This window comes from Ursus arctos, unplaced genomic scaffold, assembly GCF_023065955.2.
Source record: "Ursus arctos isolate Adak ecotype North America unplaced genomic scaffold, UrsArc2.0 scaffold_1, whole genome shotgun sequence".
NCBI lineage: Eukaryota > Metazoa > Chordata > Mammalia > Carnivora > Ursidae > Ursus > Ursus arctos.
Genome location: NW_026622763.1, coordinates 72,507,399 through 72,526,007, shown reverse-complemented (window position 1 = coordinate 72,526,007; position 18,609 = coordinate 72,507,399). Strand labels below are relative to the sequence as shown.

Genomic DNA, 18,609 nt, shown 5'->3' with positions numbered 1-18,609 from the left:
CCCCACATCAGGCTCCTCCACTATGAGCTTGCTTCTTCCTCTCCCACTCCCCCTGCTGTGTTCCCTCTCTCGCTGGCTGTCTCTATCTCTGTCAAATAAATAAATAAAATCTTTAAAAAAAAAAAAAAAGAAAAAGAAAACAGAGGGATAGAGGAGCAATAGGGTCAGGAAGTGACTAATTTAGTTGAAGTGGCCGGGAAAGGCCAGGATAAGGAGGTAACATTTGCGCAGAGGCTTGAATGTAGCAAGAGACTGGGTATGTGACTATTTGAGGAAAGATCCTGAGGCAGGAACATGCTTGGTATATTCAAGGCCATGAAACCTAGAGAAAGTGACAAGAAATAAGGATGGAAATGTAGCCACAAGCTATATCATATAAGCCGTGGAAAAGACTGCATTTTTTTTTTAAGATTTTATTTATTTATTTGACAGAGATAGACAGCCAACGAGAGAGGGAACACAAGCAGGGGGAGTGGGAGAGGAAGAAGCAGGCTCATAGCGGAAGAGCCTAATGTGGGGCTCGATCCCATAACGCCAGGATCACGCCCTGAGCCGAAGGCAGACGCTTAACCGCTGTGCCACCCAGGCGCCCCAAAAGACTGCATTTTGATCCAAGTGTGATGAGAAACTTTTAGAGGGTTTAAGGTAGGAAATGATATAGTCTAATCTTTTTGTTAATTGTTAATCATTTGAAATATAACATATACAGCGAGATGTATAGAATATAGATATTAATTAAAAATTATTATAAAGCAAATACCCATAGAACCAAAATCTAAGTCAAGAAGTAGAAGATTGCCAGTACTGTGGAAATGCCCTGTGTGCTCCTTCCTGATAAAACTTTCTCCCCTCTTTCTAGATGTAACCACAATCCTAACTTAAAGGTAGTAAATTTCATTGACTTTTATTGTTTAAGTATCTAAATATGAATCTCTAATACAATCTACTTCTGGGGGGTTATTTTTAAACTTTGTAACATAAACATAATCATTCAGTATGTATTCTTTTGTGTCTGCTTCTTCCACTCAATATTTAAAAAATTCATCAAAGTCTGGAACACCTAGGTGACTCAGTTGGTTAAGCATCTGCCTTTAGCTCGGGTCATGATACCAGGGTCCTGGGATTGAGTCCCACATAGGGCTTCCTGCTTAGCGGGGAGTCTGCTTCTCCCTCTGCCCCTCCCCCGCTCGTTCTTTTTCTCTCTCTAATAAATAAAGTCTTCTAAAAAAATTATCCAAATTGTTGTATGCGCTGTGATTCATTTATTTTCTTCACTCTGTATTATCCCATTATGTGACTATACCATAGTTTAAACATTCTGTCTTTGGACCCTCGTGTTGTTTATATTTATTGGCAACTACAAGTAAAGAACATTGTTCTTACCTTGGATCACATAAGCCCATGTTTCTGTAAGATGTATGCCATAACATAATTCCATGTCACAGGTTATATGTATCCTTCTATTTTTACTGGTTGTGCTAACTTATACTCCCAGAAATACTACGTTATACTTCCCTTTGCTCCACATCCTTGACAACATTGGAATTGTCAGGTTTTTAAATTCTATACAGTATGGTAGGTGTGATTTATGTTTAAAAAATGATTACTCTGGCTTTGCTGTGTAGAGAATATGCTGTAAAGGGGCAAGAGTGAAAGAAGGAAAGATAAAATCATTAATTATCAGGGAAATGCAAATCAAAACCATAAGGATAGATGTAATTTCATACCCACTAGGGTAGCTATAATCTAAAAGATAATAGCAAGCGTCATTGAAGATGTGAAGAAATTGAAACCCTCATCCGTTGCTGGTAGGAATATAAAATGTTAGAGCCACTCTGGAAAAACAGTTTGGCAGTTCTACAGAATGTTAAACACAGTTTTATGCTTAGCAATTCCACTATAGGTATCTACCCAAGAAAAAAGAAAATGAACATTCACACGAAAACTTGTTTACAAATGTTCATAGCAACACTATTCAGAATATCTAAAATGTAGAGGGGTGCCTAGGTGGCACAGCGGTTAAGCGTCTGCCTTTGGCTCAGGGCGTGATCCCGGCGTTATGGGATCGAGCCCCACATCAGGCTCTTCCGCTATGAGCCTGCTTCTTCCTCTCCCACTCCCCCTGCTTGTGTTCCCTCTCTCGCTGGCTGTCTCTGTCTCTGTCAAATAAATAAATAAAATCTTTAAAAAAAAAAAAAAAGAATATCTAAAATGTAGAAACAACCCAGTATCAACTAAAGAATGGATAAATAAAATATATCCATATAATGAAATAGTATTCAGCAATAAAAAGGAATGAACCATAAAAGAAGAAAATTACAGGCCAATATCTTGATGAACATAGATGCAGAAATCCTTAGCAAAGTATTATCAAACCAAATCCAACAGTACATGATCAAGTGGGATTTATTCCAGAGATGCAAAGAGGTTCAGCATCCACAAATCAATCAACACAATACAATTGCATTAATACAGTGAAAGATAAAAGTCATATGATCATCTCAATAGATGTAGCAAAAGCATTCAAAAACATTCAGTATTTATGATAAAAATTCAACAAAGTGGGTATAGAGAGGATATACCTCAACATAATAAAGGCCATGTATGACAGTCCTACAGCTAAAATCATGCTGAATGGTGAAAAGCTGGAAGCTTTTCCTCTCATTTCAGGAACAAGACAAGGATGCCCACTCTCACCACTTTTATTCAACATAGTATTGGAAGTCCTAGCCACAGCAATAATGCAAGAAAAATTTTAAAAAGCCATCCAAATTGGAAAGGAAGAAGTAAATAGTCACTATTTGCAGATGACGTATGTAGAAAACCCTTAAGACTCCACAAAAAGCCGTTAGAATTAATAAATGAGTTTAGTAAAATGCAGGATACAAAATCAATATACAGAAATCTGTGGTGTTTCTGTATACTACTAAATAACAAGAAATTAAGAAAACAATCCCATTTACAATTGCATTGAAAAAGAGTAAAATACCTTGGAATGAATTTAACAAAGGGGGGAAAGAGCTCTACACTGAAAACTATAAGACATTGATGAAAGAAATTAAAAAAAAAACATAAATGGAAAGATATTCTGTGCTTATGGATTGGAAGCATTAATATTGTTAAAATGTCCATACTGCAAAAAGCAATCTACAGATTCTGTGTAATACCTATCGAAATTCCAATGGTGTACTTCATAGAACTAGAACAAATAATTCTAAAATTTATATGGAACCACAGAAGATCCCAAATAGAGCAATCTTGAGAAAGAACAAGGCTGGAAGTATTACACTCCCTGATTTCAAACTGTGCTACAGAGCTGTAGTAATCAAAACAGTACAGTGTTTAAAAAAAAAAAAAAGAAAAAACCCACACATAGATCAGTGGAAGAGAATTGAGAGCCCAGAAGTAAATCCACACATATATGGTCAATTTATCTCTGATAAAAGAGTCAAGAACATACAGTGGTGAAAGGAGAGTCTCTTCAGTAAATGGTGTTGGGAAAACTGGACAGTCACAAGCAAGAGAATGAAACTAGGCCACTATCTTCCACCATACACAAAAATTAACACAAGATGGATTAAAGACTTGTGTATAAGACCTGAGTCCTTAAAACTGCTGAAAGAAAATATTGGCAGTAAGCTCCATGACCTCAGTCTTAGCAACATCGTTGTGAATCTCGCTCCAAAGTAAGGGAAACAAAACTAAAAATAAATAAATGGGACTACATCAAACTAAAAAGCTTCTGCACAACAAAGGAAACTATTAAAGTGAAAAGGTAGCTTACTCAATGGAAGAAGATACTTGTAAACCATAGATAAAATAGGAGGTTAATATCCAAAATATATTAAGAACCTATATAACTCAACAAAAAACAACCCGATTGAAAAATGGATGTAGGATCTGAATAGACATTGCTCCAAAGAAGACATACAGGTTGCTAACAGGCACATGAAAAGATACTCAATATCACTATTAGGGAAATGCAAATCAAAACTACATATCATCTCATACTTGTCAGAATGGCTACTATCAGACAAGAAATAACAGGAGTGAAATCTTGCCATTTGCAATAAGATGGATGGACCTTGAAGGTATTATGCTAAATGAAATAAATCAGACTGGAAAAGACAAATACCATACCATTTGATTTCACTGAAATGTGGAATTTAAAATATATAAATAAATAAAAAATCAACAAGACAAACTCAGAGATAAAGAAAACAGACTGGTGATTACCAGAAGGCAAGGGGGGTTGGAAGTGAGCAAAATGAGTAAAGGGAGCCAGTTGTATGGTGATGGATGGTAAGTAGATCTGTGGTGATGATCACTTTGTAGTGTATACAGGTGTTGAATATAAAACTGCACGCCTGAAGCTTATATAATAAAAAGGAATTAACTGATAACATGAATTACATGTTACAATGTGGATAAACCTTGAAAACATTTTAAGTGAAAGAAGCCAGTCATAAAAACCCGTATTTATGATCTCATTTATAGAAATGTCCAGAGTAGGCAAATCCGTAGGGACAGAAAGCAAATTAGTATTTATCAGGATTGGGAGGGGAAGAGGAATGAGAAATAACTGCTCATGAGTACAGGGTTTTCTTTTTGGGGTAATTTAAAAATACCTAAAGTTAGATTAGTAGAATTTTGTGAATATTCTAAAAATCATTGAATTGTACTTTTTACATCAGTTGTATGTGAATTGTGTATGTTAAAAAATGAAATGGCAAATAGGTATTTTGTTTGCTAACCCATACACTGCGACTTTTAATGCCAATTAATGCAATCAATTCACAAATTCTGTGGAAGGGTTTACAGAGCAAAACCTAAAACTGGAAGCAGGTAGACCAGTGAAGAAACTATTAGAGTAGTTAAGGCAAGAGATGATGGTGCTTAGATTAGGAAGACAGTGGTGGAAATGGTGAGAAGTGTTGATCGGGGATATATTTAGAAAGTAAAGGATGATAGGATTTACTGATGGATTGGATGTCATGTGTAAGAAAAAGACAAATCAAGCATAAGTATCTAAACCAAGTGAGGAGCATACATTTCTTGTAGGAATTTTCTCATTCTTAAAATCCTCAAGCGGACTTATTCATACAGATGGCTAACATTTCTCCCCCCTTTAGCTATTTTTCCCTAGTCAAGTGGAAGCAGGTAAAGAATGTTTACTTTTTATTTATTTATTTTACCTGTTTACTTTTTATTTAATTTAAATTTAAAAAACATTTAGGGCACAAGACATACAATACAAACAATGGTTTGTTCTTCTAAATTGATACTATTGAAGTATGTCATCCTGAAGTAGGTTGTTTATATTCAGAGTGTGGGATAAAGTTATTTATTAAGAGACTTTGAAGCAAGAATAGTTGCAACTTTTAAAAATTTTGCTTAATGTACACTTTGCACTTTTCCTCTGCAGTTCGTTCTGTTGGTTCTATTGCACTTAGAAAAGCAGAAGACATTGACTTCAAGTACCACTTTGACTTCTTTAGTGTGAATTTCAATGAAGAACTGGTCGCACTGTATGGTGGAAGTCTTCAGAAACAGACCAAGTTTGTACATGAATGCATTAAAACAATTCTCAAACTCTATAAGGTAAGGGATAGGCATGCAAATCAATAGTGATCACCTGTTAGCATTTTTTTTAAGGGATTCAACATATTTTAAATCATTTTATTTGTTTATATGGAAGTTGAAGTGAAGATGGCACAAAGGGTTTGGGGTTTTTTTTTTGTTTGTTTTTTTGTGTGTTTGAGGGGGAGTCTGTTGTTTTGAATTCAGTGGTTTTTTAAGTTTAAATTGAATTTACAAGAAACCTCTCATGAATTTAGGGGAAATTTTTTTTTAACTTTATAAAATTAGAAGTGCATTGAATTTCTTAAACACCGTTAGTATGGATTTCTGCTTCTAGTTATGAATAACTGGTATTAGGGTAGACTACTTCCATATGTAAGCAACTATAAAACTAGTCAAAATATCTGAAGCACATGTTTTCAGGTATTGGACAACCAAGTAGTAAAGGACCATGATCCCTGAAAGAATGAAAACGTGAGATGAGCTTCATGATTGTTCTGATTTTCTGCCTGAAAGCATTTCCCAGTCCATAGGATAAGTAGGTGGAGGTCAAGCAGAATACATTGATATAACTGAGCTGAAGAAGGCAGAGATCAGAATTTGGGGCTACTGAAGTGGTTAGATTTGTGGGCAGGATATGAGAAAAAGGAGAACTAGGCAGAGATGGAAGCTCTAGAAATTTGCATCTTTCAACTTTGAATGAAGTGCTGCATATACACAGGGCAAGAAGCTACAAGGCAATAGCTCACCAGGGAAGAGGTGATGGGGTGTATCCACCTCAGGTGCAAGGAATAAAGGGCAATAAATATCTTTAGAGAAATTTAAAAGAGTGGCAAAACAGTCTAAAAATCATTCTATGCCAACAATTCTAAGCAGTATCAGGGATAAAATACTACTATACTACCTACTGAGGTGAGCTACTGCCTCCCACAATATGCTGCAGTGAAACTCCTGGCAAGAGAAAGCTATGGGGGTATTATGACCTGAATTGAGATTCTAGAGGTCACATGTGTTGGGAAATAGCAGTTCTGATCAGCTAGAACAGAAAGACCTATCCAAACACATTGGACATTTATTTGAGATCCCAGAAAGGATGCAATTTAGGTATAAGATTACTCTTGCTCTCAAGAGCTCTTCTGGGATCCACCTTCATGTTTAATTATAAGCCTCAAAAATACTGAAGTTATAGATTTAAAGTAAAAGATGCGCATAACAAGAGAACAGATGGAGAATCCCAGCAGAGACATGGGAACTAGTAAAAGAACAAAAAAAAAAATCTAGAACTGAAACAATATATATCAGAAATGAAATATTCAGGGGGTACATAGGTAGCTCCGTCAGTTAAGCATCCGACTTTTGATTTCTGCTCAGGTCGTGAGCAGGGTTGTGAGAGAGAGCCCCGTGTCGGGATCGGTGCTGGGTGTGGAGCCTGCTTAAGATTCTCTCTCTGCCTTTCCCCCCCAAAATATAAAAAAATTCGGTAGATAGGCTTCAAGCAGATTGAATACTACAGAATAAGAGATCAGTGAATTTGAAGATAGGACAATAGGAACTATTTGATATAAAACATAGGACAGAAGGATGAAAAGGAAAGAGCCTCGATAACCAAGAAGTCTAACATTTATGTAATTGGAACTATGAGAAGAGAAAGAAATTGGGGAGAAAAAAATATTTAACTAATGGCCCCCAATTTTCCAATTTTGATTCAAAATTTTCAACCCACAGATCCAAGAAGGTCAGTGAATGTCAACCAGGATAAACACAAAATCACACTTATGTATATCATAGTCGAGTTGTTGAAAACCAAAGTAAACAGAAAAATCTTAAAGCAGCCAAAGGAAAAAGATCCTTTACCTATATAACAGGGTAAACAATAAAAATTACCACTGCTTTTACATCAGAAATAGTGAAAGCCAAAAACAATAGTACAGCATCTTAAAGGTCTCGGGGATGGGGTTAGGAAGGGTACTCTCAACCTAAAATTACATATCCAGCAAAAATACCCTTCCAAAATGAGGGTGAAATAAAGATATTGTCAGCGTTAGAAAAACTGGCAGTTTGTCATTAGTAGAGGGAAATAGAAGAATACTACCAGGTGAACAGCACAGTAATAATTGCTGCAGGCAAGATTGATCTGTGGATGCTGAAATTAGTTGGTGAAAGTTTGAGGAGGACAGGGATATTTATATGGTCTCAAAGTATCTTTTCTAAAATATTCATTAGCTGTGAAGGAAAGGAGTAACTTTATAGTAGAGAAACTTGGCAGATAACATCTTAAAGAAGATTAACATTACCAGTAATAAGACATATTGACATAAACCTCCTTGACATGATGCACTGAGGATGCAGCATAATTTCTTTGGCATTATTGTGGCATGCTGCAATAATGCCACAGAAATGCCACACACACACACACACACACACACACACACACACACACCACATCTCTTTATCCATTTATTCAGTCAATGGACATTTGGGCTCTTTCCGTGGTTTGGCTATTGTTGATAAGGCTGCTGTAAACATTGGGGTGCACGTGCCCCTTCAAATCAGTACTTTTGTATCCTTTGGGTAAATACCTAATAGTGCAATTGCTGGGTCGTAGGATAGTTCTATTTTTAACTTTTTCAGGAACCTCCATACTGTTTTCCAGAGTTGCTGCACCAGTTTGCATTCCTACCAACATTGTGTAAGAGGTTTCCCCTTTCTCTGTGTCCTTGCCAACATTCATTGTTTACGGTGTTAATTTTATCCATTCTCACAGGTGTGAGGTGGTAGCTCATTGTGGTTTTGATTTGTATTTCCCTTATGATGAGTGATGTTGAGCATCTTTTTATGTGTCTGTCGGCCATCTGTATGTCTTCTTTGGAAAAATGTCTGTTCATGTCTTCTGCCCACTCTTAACTGGATTATTTTTTTGGGTATTGAGTTTGTTAAGTTCTTTATAGATTTTGAATACTAACCCTTTATCACATATGTCATTTGCATATATCGTCTCTTATTCCATAGGTCGCCTTTTAGTTTTGTTGTTTCCTTTGCTGTGCAGAAGCTTTTTATCTTGATGACATTCAAGTAGTTCATTTTTGTCATTAGTAGAGGGAAATAAAAGAGCATTGGGTATTATATGTAAGTGATGAATCACTAGATTCTACTCCTGAAACCAATATCGTTCTGTATGTTAACTAGAATTTAAATAAAAACTTGAAACAAACAAACAAAAAAACGAAATAGATAACACATCATCAGAATTTGTAAGATTAAAGTAGTGGTTAGAAGAAATACTATAATCTTAAATGCTTACATTAGAAAAGAACAAGACTTAAAAACAATGATCAAACCTTTCTTTTTTTTTTTTTTAAGATTTTATTTATTTGAGAGCATGAGCAGGGGGAGGGGCAGAAGGAGAGGGAGAAGCAGGCTCCCCACTGATCAGGGAGCCCGATGAGGGACTCAGTCCCAGGACCTTGGGATCATGACCTAAGCTGAAGGCGGATGCTTAACCAACCGAACCACTCAAGCGCCCCTGATCCCAATCTTTAAAGATAAGAAGCTTAGAGAAAGAAGAACAAAGTAAACTCAGAGTAGCTGTAGGAAACAATAAAGATGAGAATGGAAATCAAGGAAACAGAAGATAGACAAACAGTAGAGGGGAAAAAAGTGATACCAATGACTGACTCCTCTTAGAGATCTAAAAATTGGTAAACCCATATCTAGATTGATTAAGAAAAAAGGGGGAAATATAAATTAGCAATAATAGGAATGAAAGAAGGGACATCTCTACAGAGCCTACAGATACTAAGAGGCTATTAAAGGATTATTATGAACAACATTATGCCAATAAATGTGACAACTCAGATGAAATTCTCAAATCCCTTGAAACATAAATTACAAAACAGACACAAGAAGAAATGATGTCTACTCCTATATCTGTTTAAAATTAAAGTTTTTTGAGTTTGTAACTAAAAATCTTACTGCCAGGAAAACTCTACACCTAAATGACTTCAGTGGTGAATTCTGTGACACATTTAAGGAAGAAATAATACCCATCTTATACAAACTCAGAAAATAGAGGAAAAGACAATACATATAGTTCATTTTAAGAAACCTGCAAACCGAGATTATCAAAATCAGATGTTGACATTGTTTGAAAAGAAAACAGAGATCTAGTACTCCTCATAAACATAGATGTAAGATTCTCAACAAAAAATTAGACTCTCAAATCCAGCAATATTTTAAAGTATAATATGACCTGATAGAATCTATCCCAAGAATGGAAAGTTGGTTTAATACTCAAGTATCAGTCAATGTAATTCATTATAGGATCATATCAATGGATGAAGGAAACTCATTCGGCTACATTCAGCACCCATTCATGATTTAAGATAAAAACAGCACAAAACTCAGTGTGTTAGCAATAGAAACAAAGGTAAAGAACTATTTCTGTATCTGATAAGATACTTACTGGATAAGATAGATGTGATCATAAAGTGAAATTTCCATGTTATTCACAATAAATGCCTTTAATGTTTTATACCAGGTAGTTTTTTTCTTTCTCCATTTTTCAATTTCTTTCTATTTCTATCATCCCTAGGACAGAGGGTCCTAGTTGGTGCAATAAGGCCAGAAAAAGAAATAAAATTAATAAAGATCAAAAAGGAAGAATTAAAACTGTCTATATTTACAAATGACATAAATATACAGAAACATTTAAAGGAATTTACAGAAAATTATTAGAATTCATGAGTGAATTTAGCCAGATCACAGGGAAAATGGTCAATATTCAAAAATCAGTGAACAAATGGAAAGTGAAATTTTAAAATGTATTTACAATATTATAAAAAATGCAATTCTTATGGATAAATTTAATGAAAGATGTGCAAGATCTGTATACTGAAAAATTCAAAACTTGCTGAGAGAAAGGAATCCAAATAATGGACCAACTTTATGGATTAGAAGACTTAAAATTAAAATGTAAATTCTCACCAAATTGACCAATAGATTTAATGTACTACAAATCAAAATACCAGCAGGTGTTTTTGTAAAAGTTGACAAGCTTATGTGGAAATGCAAGGCACCTAAAAAAGCCAAACTATCTTGAAAAAGAACAAAATTGGAGGACCTGCACTGCCTGGTTTGAAGACTTAACTGTGTAGCTATAGTAATCCAGGGAGTGTGATATTCCTATGCATCTTGAAAATGAAATTTAGACACGATTCTTTGCATTAGCCAGCATTTAAGTTATTTCAATAGCAAGTATTTTTTGAGCTTAAGTGTACTAAATATTATAGGAGGAGACAAGCCAAATTAGGTACAGGACCTTTTATGTATCTGATATTTATTGGATAAGATAAATATGATGTGATTACAAAGTGAGATTTATCTCCATCAATGTCATTCACAGTAAATAATCGTGTCTTTAATGTGTTATGCTGGGTAGTTTTTTCCCTTCTGTATTTTTTGTTTTCATATTTTCCCTAATGACTACATATTCAATTTATAATAGAACTAATAAACTTTCTCTTAAATTGAGTCTTTTAGAAAGTAAGAGTCCTGTTATAACTAGGTAGAGTAGGAGTTCAAGACAACTTGAATCTTGTTGAATGGACAGGATTTGAGTATGGGAAAGTGAGAGGACATAGATGGAGAAAAACCTCATTTATTCATCACATGAATCTGCATGAAGTTATAGCAGTGAATAAAACAGAAATCCAAGCCCTCATGGACCTTATGTTCTGGTTGGGAGAGGCAGAGAATAAACAGCATAAATAAATATACTGTTTTATATAGTGACAAATACTAGGAAGAAAAAATAAGAAAAGGGCATAAGGAGCAAAGGGTAGAAGATTACAATTATAAATAAGGATGCCCAGCAAAGACCTCTTTTGAGAAGCAGACAATTTAATATAAATTAAAGGACATGAGGGTATCTAGGAAAAGAATACTCCAAGCAGAGGAAACATATGAAGCAAGCACACGTGTGCTGTATTGGAAAAAAAAAAAACAAGGAGACTAGTATGGCTGAAGCAGACACAATAAGTTAGTAAAGGAAAAGTTGGGGAGGGCAAATTATAGAGCCTTGTAGGCAATTTTAAGAATTTTCCCTTTTATTTGAAATGATATGGAAAGCCACTGCTGAGATTTTTGAGCAAATGGGTGACATGTTCTGATTTAGGTTTTAATGATATTGTTCTTTGGCTGGTTTCGAGAATAAACTGAAGGGACGTGAAAGTGGAATTTAAAGAGACCAGTTAGGCTATTGCAGTAATTCAGGAAAGAAATAATCGTGGTTTAGATCAAGTTGGTAGCATTGGAGGTGTTAAGAAATGATAAGATTGGTATAAATCTTAAAGACAAGAAGATTTGCTGGCAGATCAGATATGGAGAGACAATGTGAAACAAAAAGTTGAGGATGACCCAGAGTTTTTGGCTGAACAACTAGAAAGATTGAAATGCCATTAACTAAGTTGGGGGAAAATGTAGGAGGAACAGATTTGGAGGAGTTTAAGAGTTTTGTTTTAGGGGTGCCTGGCTGGCTCAGTAGGTAGAGCATGCCACTCTAGATCTCAGGGTTATGAATTCAAGCCCCACGTTGGGTGTGGAGTCTACTTAAAAAAAAAAAAAAAAAGTTTTATTTTAGACAGGTTTGATTTGAGATGCACTTTGGACATCCCAGGTGTAGTTGGTATGCAGTTGGAGTTTAAGGTAAGAGTTTAAGAGAAGAGGTCCAGTCTGGAGATGATAACATGAGGGTTGACAGGATATGGATATATTTAAAGCTACGAGACTGGATGTGATCATTATGGAGTCAAGATATGAAAGAAGAGACCGAAGGACTGAGGCTTGAGTCATTCCCATATTAAGAGATGAGGAGAGATGAGAAGGAAACAGCAAGAAACTAAAAAGGAGCAGCCAGTGAGATAAGAGGAGAACCAGGAGAATTAAGGAAACCAAATAAATAATTTCAAAGAGGAGGAAGTAATCTATGTCAAATCCTGCTGATAGTTCAAATAAGATGAGGATTAAGAATTGGCAGTTAGATCCATTGGTGACTTGATAACAGTTTCGAAGGAGTGTTGAGATGAAAGCCTGATTGGAATGAGTTTAAGAGTATGGAAGTTGAGAAATTGGAGACAGCAAGTACTGTATATGCAGCTTTTTTGTTGAGTTATGCTATAGGTATATAGAGAAAGATGTGGTCACTAAGGACAAAGTGGGAGTAGAGTTTCTTTTTTAAGTTAGAATGGTATTATATTTATATACTAGCAGGAATGATCTGGTAGAGGGAGAAATAACAAAGCAAGAAAAAAGTAAGAAGAATTGCTGGAGTGATATACTTGAGAAGGCCAAAGGGGATGGGTTTTAGAGCACATGGAGAGTTTGGCTTTTTCTAAAATCAGGTCTGTGTTGGGAATCACCAAGACCATTCCCAGGCTTGATGATTGTCCAGAGAGACTCATAGGACTCAGCATATAGTTGTACTCATGGTTATGATTTATTACAGTGAAAGGCTATAAAGCAAAATCAGCAAAGAAAAGGTGCATGGGGCGGGGTGCCTGGCTGACTTGGTTGGTGGAGCATGTGACTCTTGATCTCAGGTTGTGAGTTCAAGCTCCATATTGGGTGTAGAGATAACTCAAAAATAAAATCTTTAAAAAAGAAAAAAGAAAAGCTAGATGGGTGAAGTCCAGAGGAAACCAGGTGCAAGCTTCTAAATGTCCTTCCAGGGGAGTCACACCAGATGCATTTAATTCTGATAGCAATGAATGGTGATGTGTGAAGTGTTGTCTATGAGAGAAGCTCAGGAGAAATTCAGTGCCCAAATTTTTTATTGGGGGCAGGTCACATAGACACCCTGTGCCTAGCATGTATCACAATCCCAACCAGAAGGACAGCAGGTGTTCAGCATAAACCATATTGTTTGCAAAAACAGATTCAACATAATGAGCTATTTTTACCATTTAGGAAATGATGGGAGTATCCCAGAATCTAAGGTCCCAGACTACAGCCCTGAGCCAAATTATATGCAGTCCATTATAAGGATAGCAGTCTCAGGCTTACTGTGTTAACTCTTTTCTGCATAAGGTCTAATTTATTCATAGTAACAGGAGAGAAAGCATAGATGAAGGATCAATGTGGAGGACAATAAGCAAAAGTTTGGTAGTGGAACTGAGGATACTACATGGAGACAGAAAAGATTTTTTAAAAAGCAATGCTTATTTTAAGAATATGTAATTGTCAGTGAATAAATGTTATGGAATGCTGGTTTCTTTCTAAATGCAGGTGCACAGTAGAGAAGTAACTTGGTAAGATATATCAATATGATGAGGTACTGTATTGCTATGGTAACTGTAATTGTTCCGAGTTTTTGTGATGATTTCAATTTCAAATGATCTTACTTATATCCTATAAAATCTAATATTCTGGTAAACACCAAATATAATTACACCTCTAATATCCAATATAGCAAATGGTAAGACATGATATACTAAACCAAGTGTTCTGATTTGGGTTTAGAAAACCAAAGTGTAGCTATTAAAAATATTTGGCAGAATACAAAATAGTATGTATATACTAATTACAAGTAAATGAAAATGTATTTCTGTATCTTATGCAGAGTTATATAAATAGTTAAATTTTCTTTTTCCTATAAAATTGCTTATATAGAGGGAAGTGTTTAGAATTTTTGTTATGATACCAAGACTTCATTATGCCTGTTGACTTTTTTTTTTTAATAGGGTCAAGAATTTGCTCCAAAAAGTGTGGCAATAATTGGTCATTCTATGGGTGGCCTTGTTGCAAGAGCATTGCTTACATTGAAAAATTTTAAACAAGATCTGATAAATCTTCTTATCACACAAGCCACCCCTCATGTTGCTCCTGTGATGCCATTAGATCGTTTCATAACCGGTAAGTACTATTACATAAACACTAACTGACCTCCCCATTGTTGTTTAAGATTAAACAGATCCTTGCATCTACTTCCTTTAAGAATATGCTGCAGATTTATCCATGTGTGAAGCAGCTCAGTTTCAAATTAACACCTCCATTTCTGAGCATCTTTCTTTGTGACTTCCAACTTAGGCTAATAACTGAAACTGCTGTTAGTTTTCTCTGTCCATAGCGTCTTACCATGGAGAACGTGTGTCTTATAATCCCTACATACTTGGGAATCAGTTTAATTACTCTTGGGATGACTTTCTGTCTCTTAAAGTATGTTTAAACTTCTGTGTTTTGTTAACTCTTCCAGTAATCTATTCAAAATAAGCTTATATTTAAGTAAAGCGGTAGAAATGCCTTGTTTTAAAATAAATAGATCTGCTAACACTTTCTATGGTGAGATAGAATTGCTAATATTTACTACTGTATTTTGGGTGTTGTATTAAAAACTTTACGTGATGTATTATTATTTCACTTGATGTTTAGAGCAGTCTTTTGAGATAGGTACCATTATTACTTGCATCTTTAAAGAAAGTCAAGTATTACCTGCACTGTTCATTGAAATATTGTATGATAGAAGAAGGTCTTTGAAAACAAAGAATTATTTCCCGATCAGTAAATTTACACCACTTCTTAACCTATCAAAATTAGCATTATCTTAATTTTGATGAAAATGGGAAATATACCTTATTGACTCCAAAGCACCCATTTTACATAACATTGTCAAGGAGTAGTTTATTTGCTGGGATATCTGGTACAATAGTACCACCAGTGAAGTTTAATTTTTTTCCTTACTACATTTAAAACTTTGCCTGTAGAAATTTTTCAGTAAAAATTTAATTTTAGTCAAGTTGCTTAAATTTGCTTTACTAATTCTAATAATTACAAATGACCTGTAGGTTTAGAAAAAAAATCAAAGGCATAGACAAGTCATAATACTTGTCATGATAATCAAGAACTTTTTTTTATTACATTTTATATGGATGAGTCATGTATGTTAAATTAGAATTGCTCAGAATATATCTTTAAGAACTCTTTGAGAAAAGAGCTTTCAAAAGAGTCTGATTTTATTGTTTTTGAAGGGTAGTGATGGTCTGTCTCTAAAATGCTCGGGCTGAAAGTAATTCTTAGGGTCGGGTGCCTTTCTAGTAATTAGCAAGCCTCTTTTTTTTTCTTTTTTTAAGATTTTTTACTTATTTATTTGACAGAGAAAGAGACAGTGAGAGAGGGAACACAAGCAAGGGGAGTGTGAGAGGGAGAAGCAGGCTTCCCACCAAGCAGGGAGCCCGATGTGGGGCTCGATCCCAGGACTCTGGGATCATGACCTGAGCCTTTATGCTTAACGGCTGAGCTATTCAGGCGCCCCCTTATTTATTCTGTATTTATTTCACATTTCATTAAGCCAGAATTAGAATAAAAAAACAAAAGTTCAAGGGGTGGAAGATCTTAGGTTTTTAGGAGAACTATATGACCTTCAGCAGTACATTTCCTGTTTATACTTGATGGAAATGCTGCCCTTACATAGGGGGAAGGAAGCTGTGCACTGGGCTCCACACTTTAGAGGGCTCTGCTCCGGCACTGCCATTCTCCACAAGGTGAGGAGTATATAGGCCAAGCAGCCTCCCCACTTGCAGGCTGTGCCTTTACTTCCAGGTGATGATCTAGGTAACCAGGACTTCAGACTTTTCTTCCATGGCCTGTGTGAGCTTCTTACCTGAATCTGTCCCGAGGGCAGGTTTGTAAGTAAGGTTGAGTTGTGGCTAAGGAATGTCTCTGCATGAGGTACACATAGAGCTTGGATATCCTGCATCCTTATAATGCAGGATGGAATTAGGATGGGAAGAAAAGACGATAGTTCAATGATGGGTTAGAGATCTTCTCTTCCTGTGCTGCCATAATCTAGTGTCCATCTCTGAGGTATCCTGGAATTTGTAATTTGAACTTTGCCTTCCATGTTATTTCAATGATATATTTGTCAAGGTAGGCAGAGAAAATATGTTTGATTTAACAGTTCGTTAGCTGGAATTTTTACTTTTAAATATTTAGACATAAGGCCATGTGTACCCCATTGGTACTCTTGTCTCAGGACCTGCAGGTGTTAGGATTGGGTCTCCTTAATCACATTCTAAGTAAATACTGCTGAGATCTTCAGTGGGAGGAGTTTCCTGTTCCAAAATGTTTGAAGCCCTCAATGGGATCAAATGCCAGGATGAAAGTACATTAAGTTTTGATAATCAGAAAAGGAAATGAGAACTCCTCTGCCCTCTCCTCAAATCTTTGATACTCTTTTTCTCATCTTCCATAGATGAAGTAGAAAAATTACAGATTCTTCCTATTGAGCTACCTGTTAATTACTCTAAATGAGTAGAATCTTCTTAACCTTAAGATTTTCCACAACAGCATTGAGTCCCAAGACTAAAGTGATTGTTGTCCTAATTGTATTTTAAGAACTTAAATAGTACTTTGTGTGGTGTGGCTGGCCATAGTAGAGAGCTGCTAAGCTCTCACACTGCCATGATTAGGAAGATCTACAATTATTTAGCATAGTGAACGTGTATCTTTGGAAGAATTTTAGGGGTTTCTACTTGCTACACTGTGTGGCTCGTGATCTAGCAGCATCCTGTGGGATGTAGAGAACTGTTTGTGTATGGACTTGTCAAAGCTAATCAAGTTTGGATATATTTTTTCTTTATTGATAACTTCAGTAACTCTTAGTATTTATAGTCTTATTTAATGGGACAACAGACTCGGTAAAGATGTTGATTTTACTCAGAATAGAGAAATGTGAATAACATTGTAGACAGTTCAGTATGGCTTAAACAGAAATTCCATTTAATATTGTTGCAGGGAATGACTAATTTTTAATGTGTGTCTTTATTTCCTACCAGATTTTTATATGACTGTAAACAACTATTGGATTCTAAATGCTAGACACATAAATTTAACCACGCTTTCTGTAGCTGGAGGATTCCGGGATTACCAAGTTCGTTCAGGACTGACTTTTCTACCAAAATTAAGCCATCATACCAGTACCTTATCCGTTGTGGTAATCTTTTTAAGATTCTACTGAAATATTAACAGAATGGATATAGTAGGGTATGAAAGGAGAAATATGTAGTTGTTTGAAAATGACTACTGAGTTGTTGTAGTGCTACTGTGTGTGTATGTGCACGTGTGTGAGAGAGATTTTATGGAAGAATGAATATGAATATGTTGGGAAGGCAGAGGCATGGGTCCACAGAAAGTGAAAAGGATCTTAGAAACTTTGTGAAAATGACTTATTTGTGAAAGTGACTCTTATGAATAGTTGTTCCTTGTTTAAAATAAGTACCTACCCATTCATGAGAGTTTTAACTATAAGAAAGTGTGGACTGAACTCCAAGGGCCCCTTGTTATCTCTGAGTGGTATATAGAATAGAAATGGAATATCAAACTCTTGATTTCTGAACTTGAATAAAGGTTTACCAATTTTAAAATTTAAAAATTAGCTTTGATAGTATAACTAAACCCTGATTGATTAATCTGCTAATTATTCTTCCCTGCTAGGACATCAAGTATTTGGTCTTTAACTGGGATACATAGCCTCTGTAAAGTGAGTTCGTGTTTCCTTTTAGGTCTTACATTATTTCTTATATTTTTAACCTTGAAGTCTTCAGTTAAGATCTGAACTTTTTAACTCTACACAGTATGTAGATATTGCATATAGTATGTATACATGTGTATACTGCACATCATCTCTAAATATAACTTAATTTCTAAAAAAAATCTGAAGTTCCTTTTGCTTTTTAGGAGATAGTGCTTTATTTCATGGTTATTCTTTTCCTAAATACTCCCTTGCTCAGTTCATCTATTGCCCCACCTTAGATTACTATTCATTTATTAAACAAGTATTATTAAATGCTTGCCACACATAGAACAAAAATTGTTGAGCCATTCTGCTATTACCCACTATTTTCTTGTTATTGGAGGAGTTGTGATATAACCATAATAGCTTTGAAACTAAATTGATAAATCTCTCAAACCTCATTATTGGTATGAATCATTTTATTTGATGTTGAATATTTGGGGCAGATATTTGTTGGAAGTCCTCAA

General features: G+C 35.4%; 1 protein-coding gene across 1 annotated transcript in view; it reads left to right on the top strand.

Moving 5' to 3' along the window:
• Positions 1–18,609, top strand: part of PGAP1 (post-GPI attachment to proteins inositol deacylase 1) — a 68,428-nt gene that overhangs the window by 7,775 nt on the left and 42,044 nt on the right. The window contains exons 3-5 of the mRNA XM_026492273.4: positions 5,426–5,601; positions 14,316–14,487; positions 17,406–17,563. Of these exons, the coding sequence (XP_026348058.2) occupies positions 5,426–5,601; positions 14,316–14,487; positions 17,406–17,563 (506 nt within the window). The remainder of the gene's footprint in view (positions 1–5,425; positions 5,602–14,315; positions 14,488–17,405; positions 17,564–18,609) is intronic.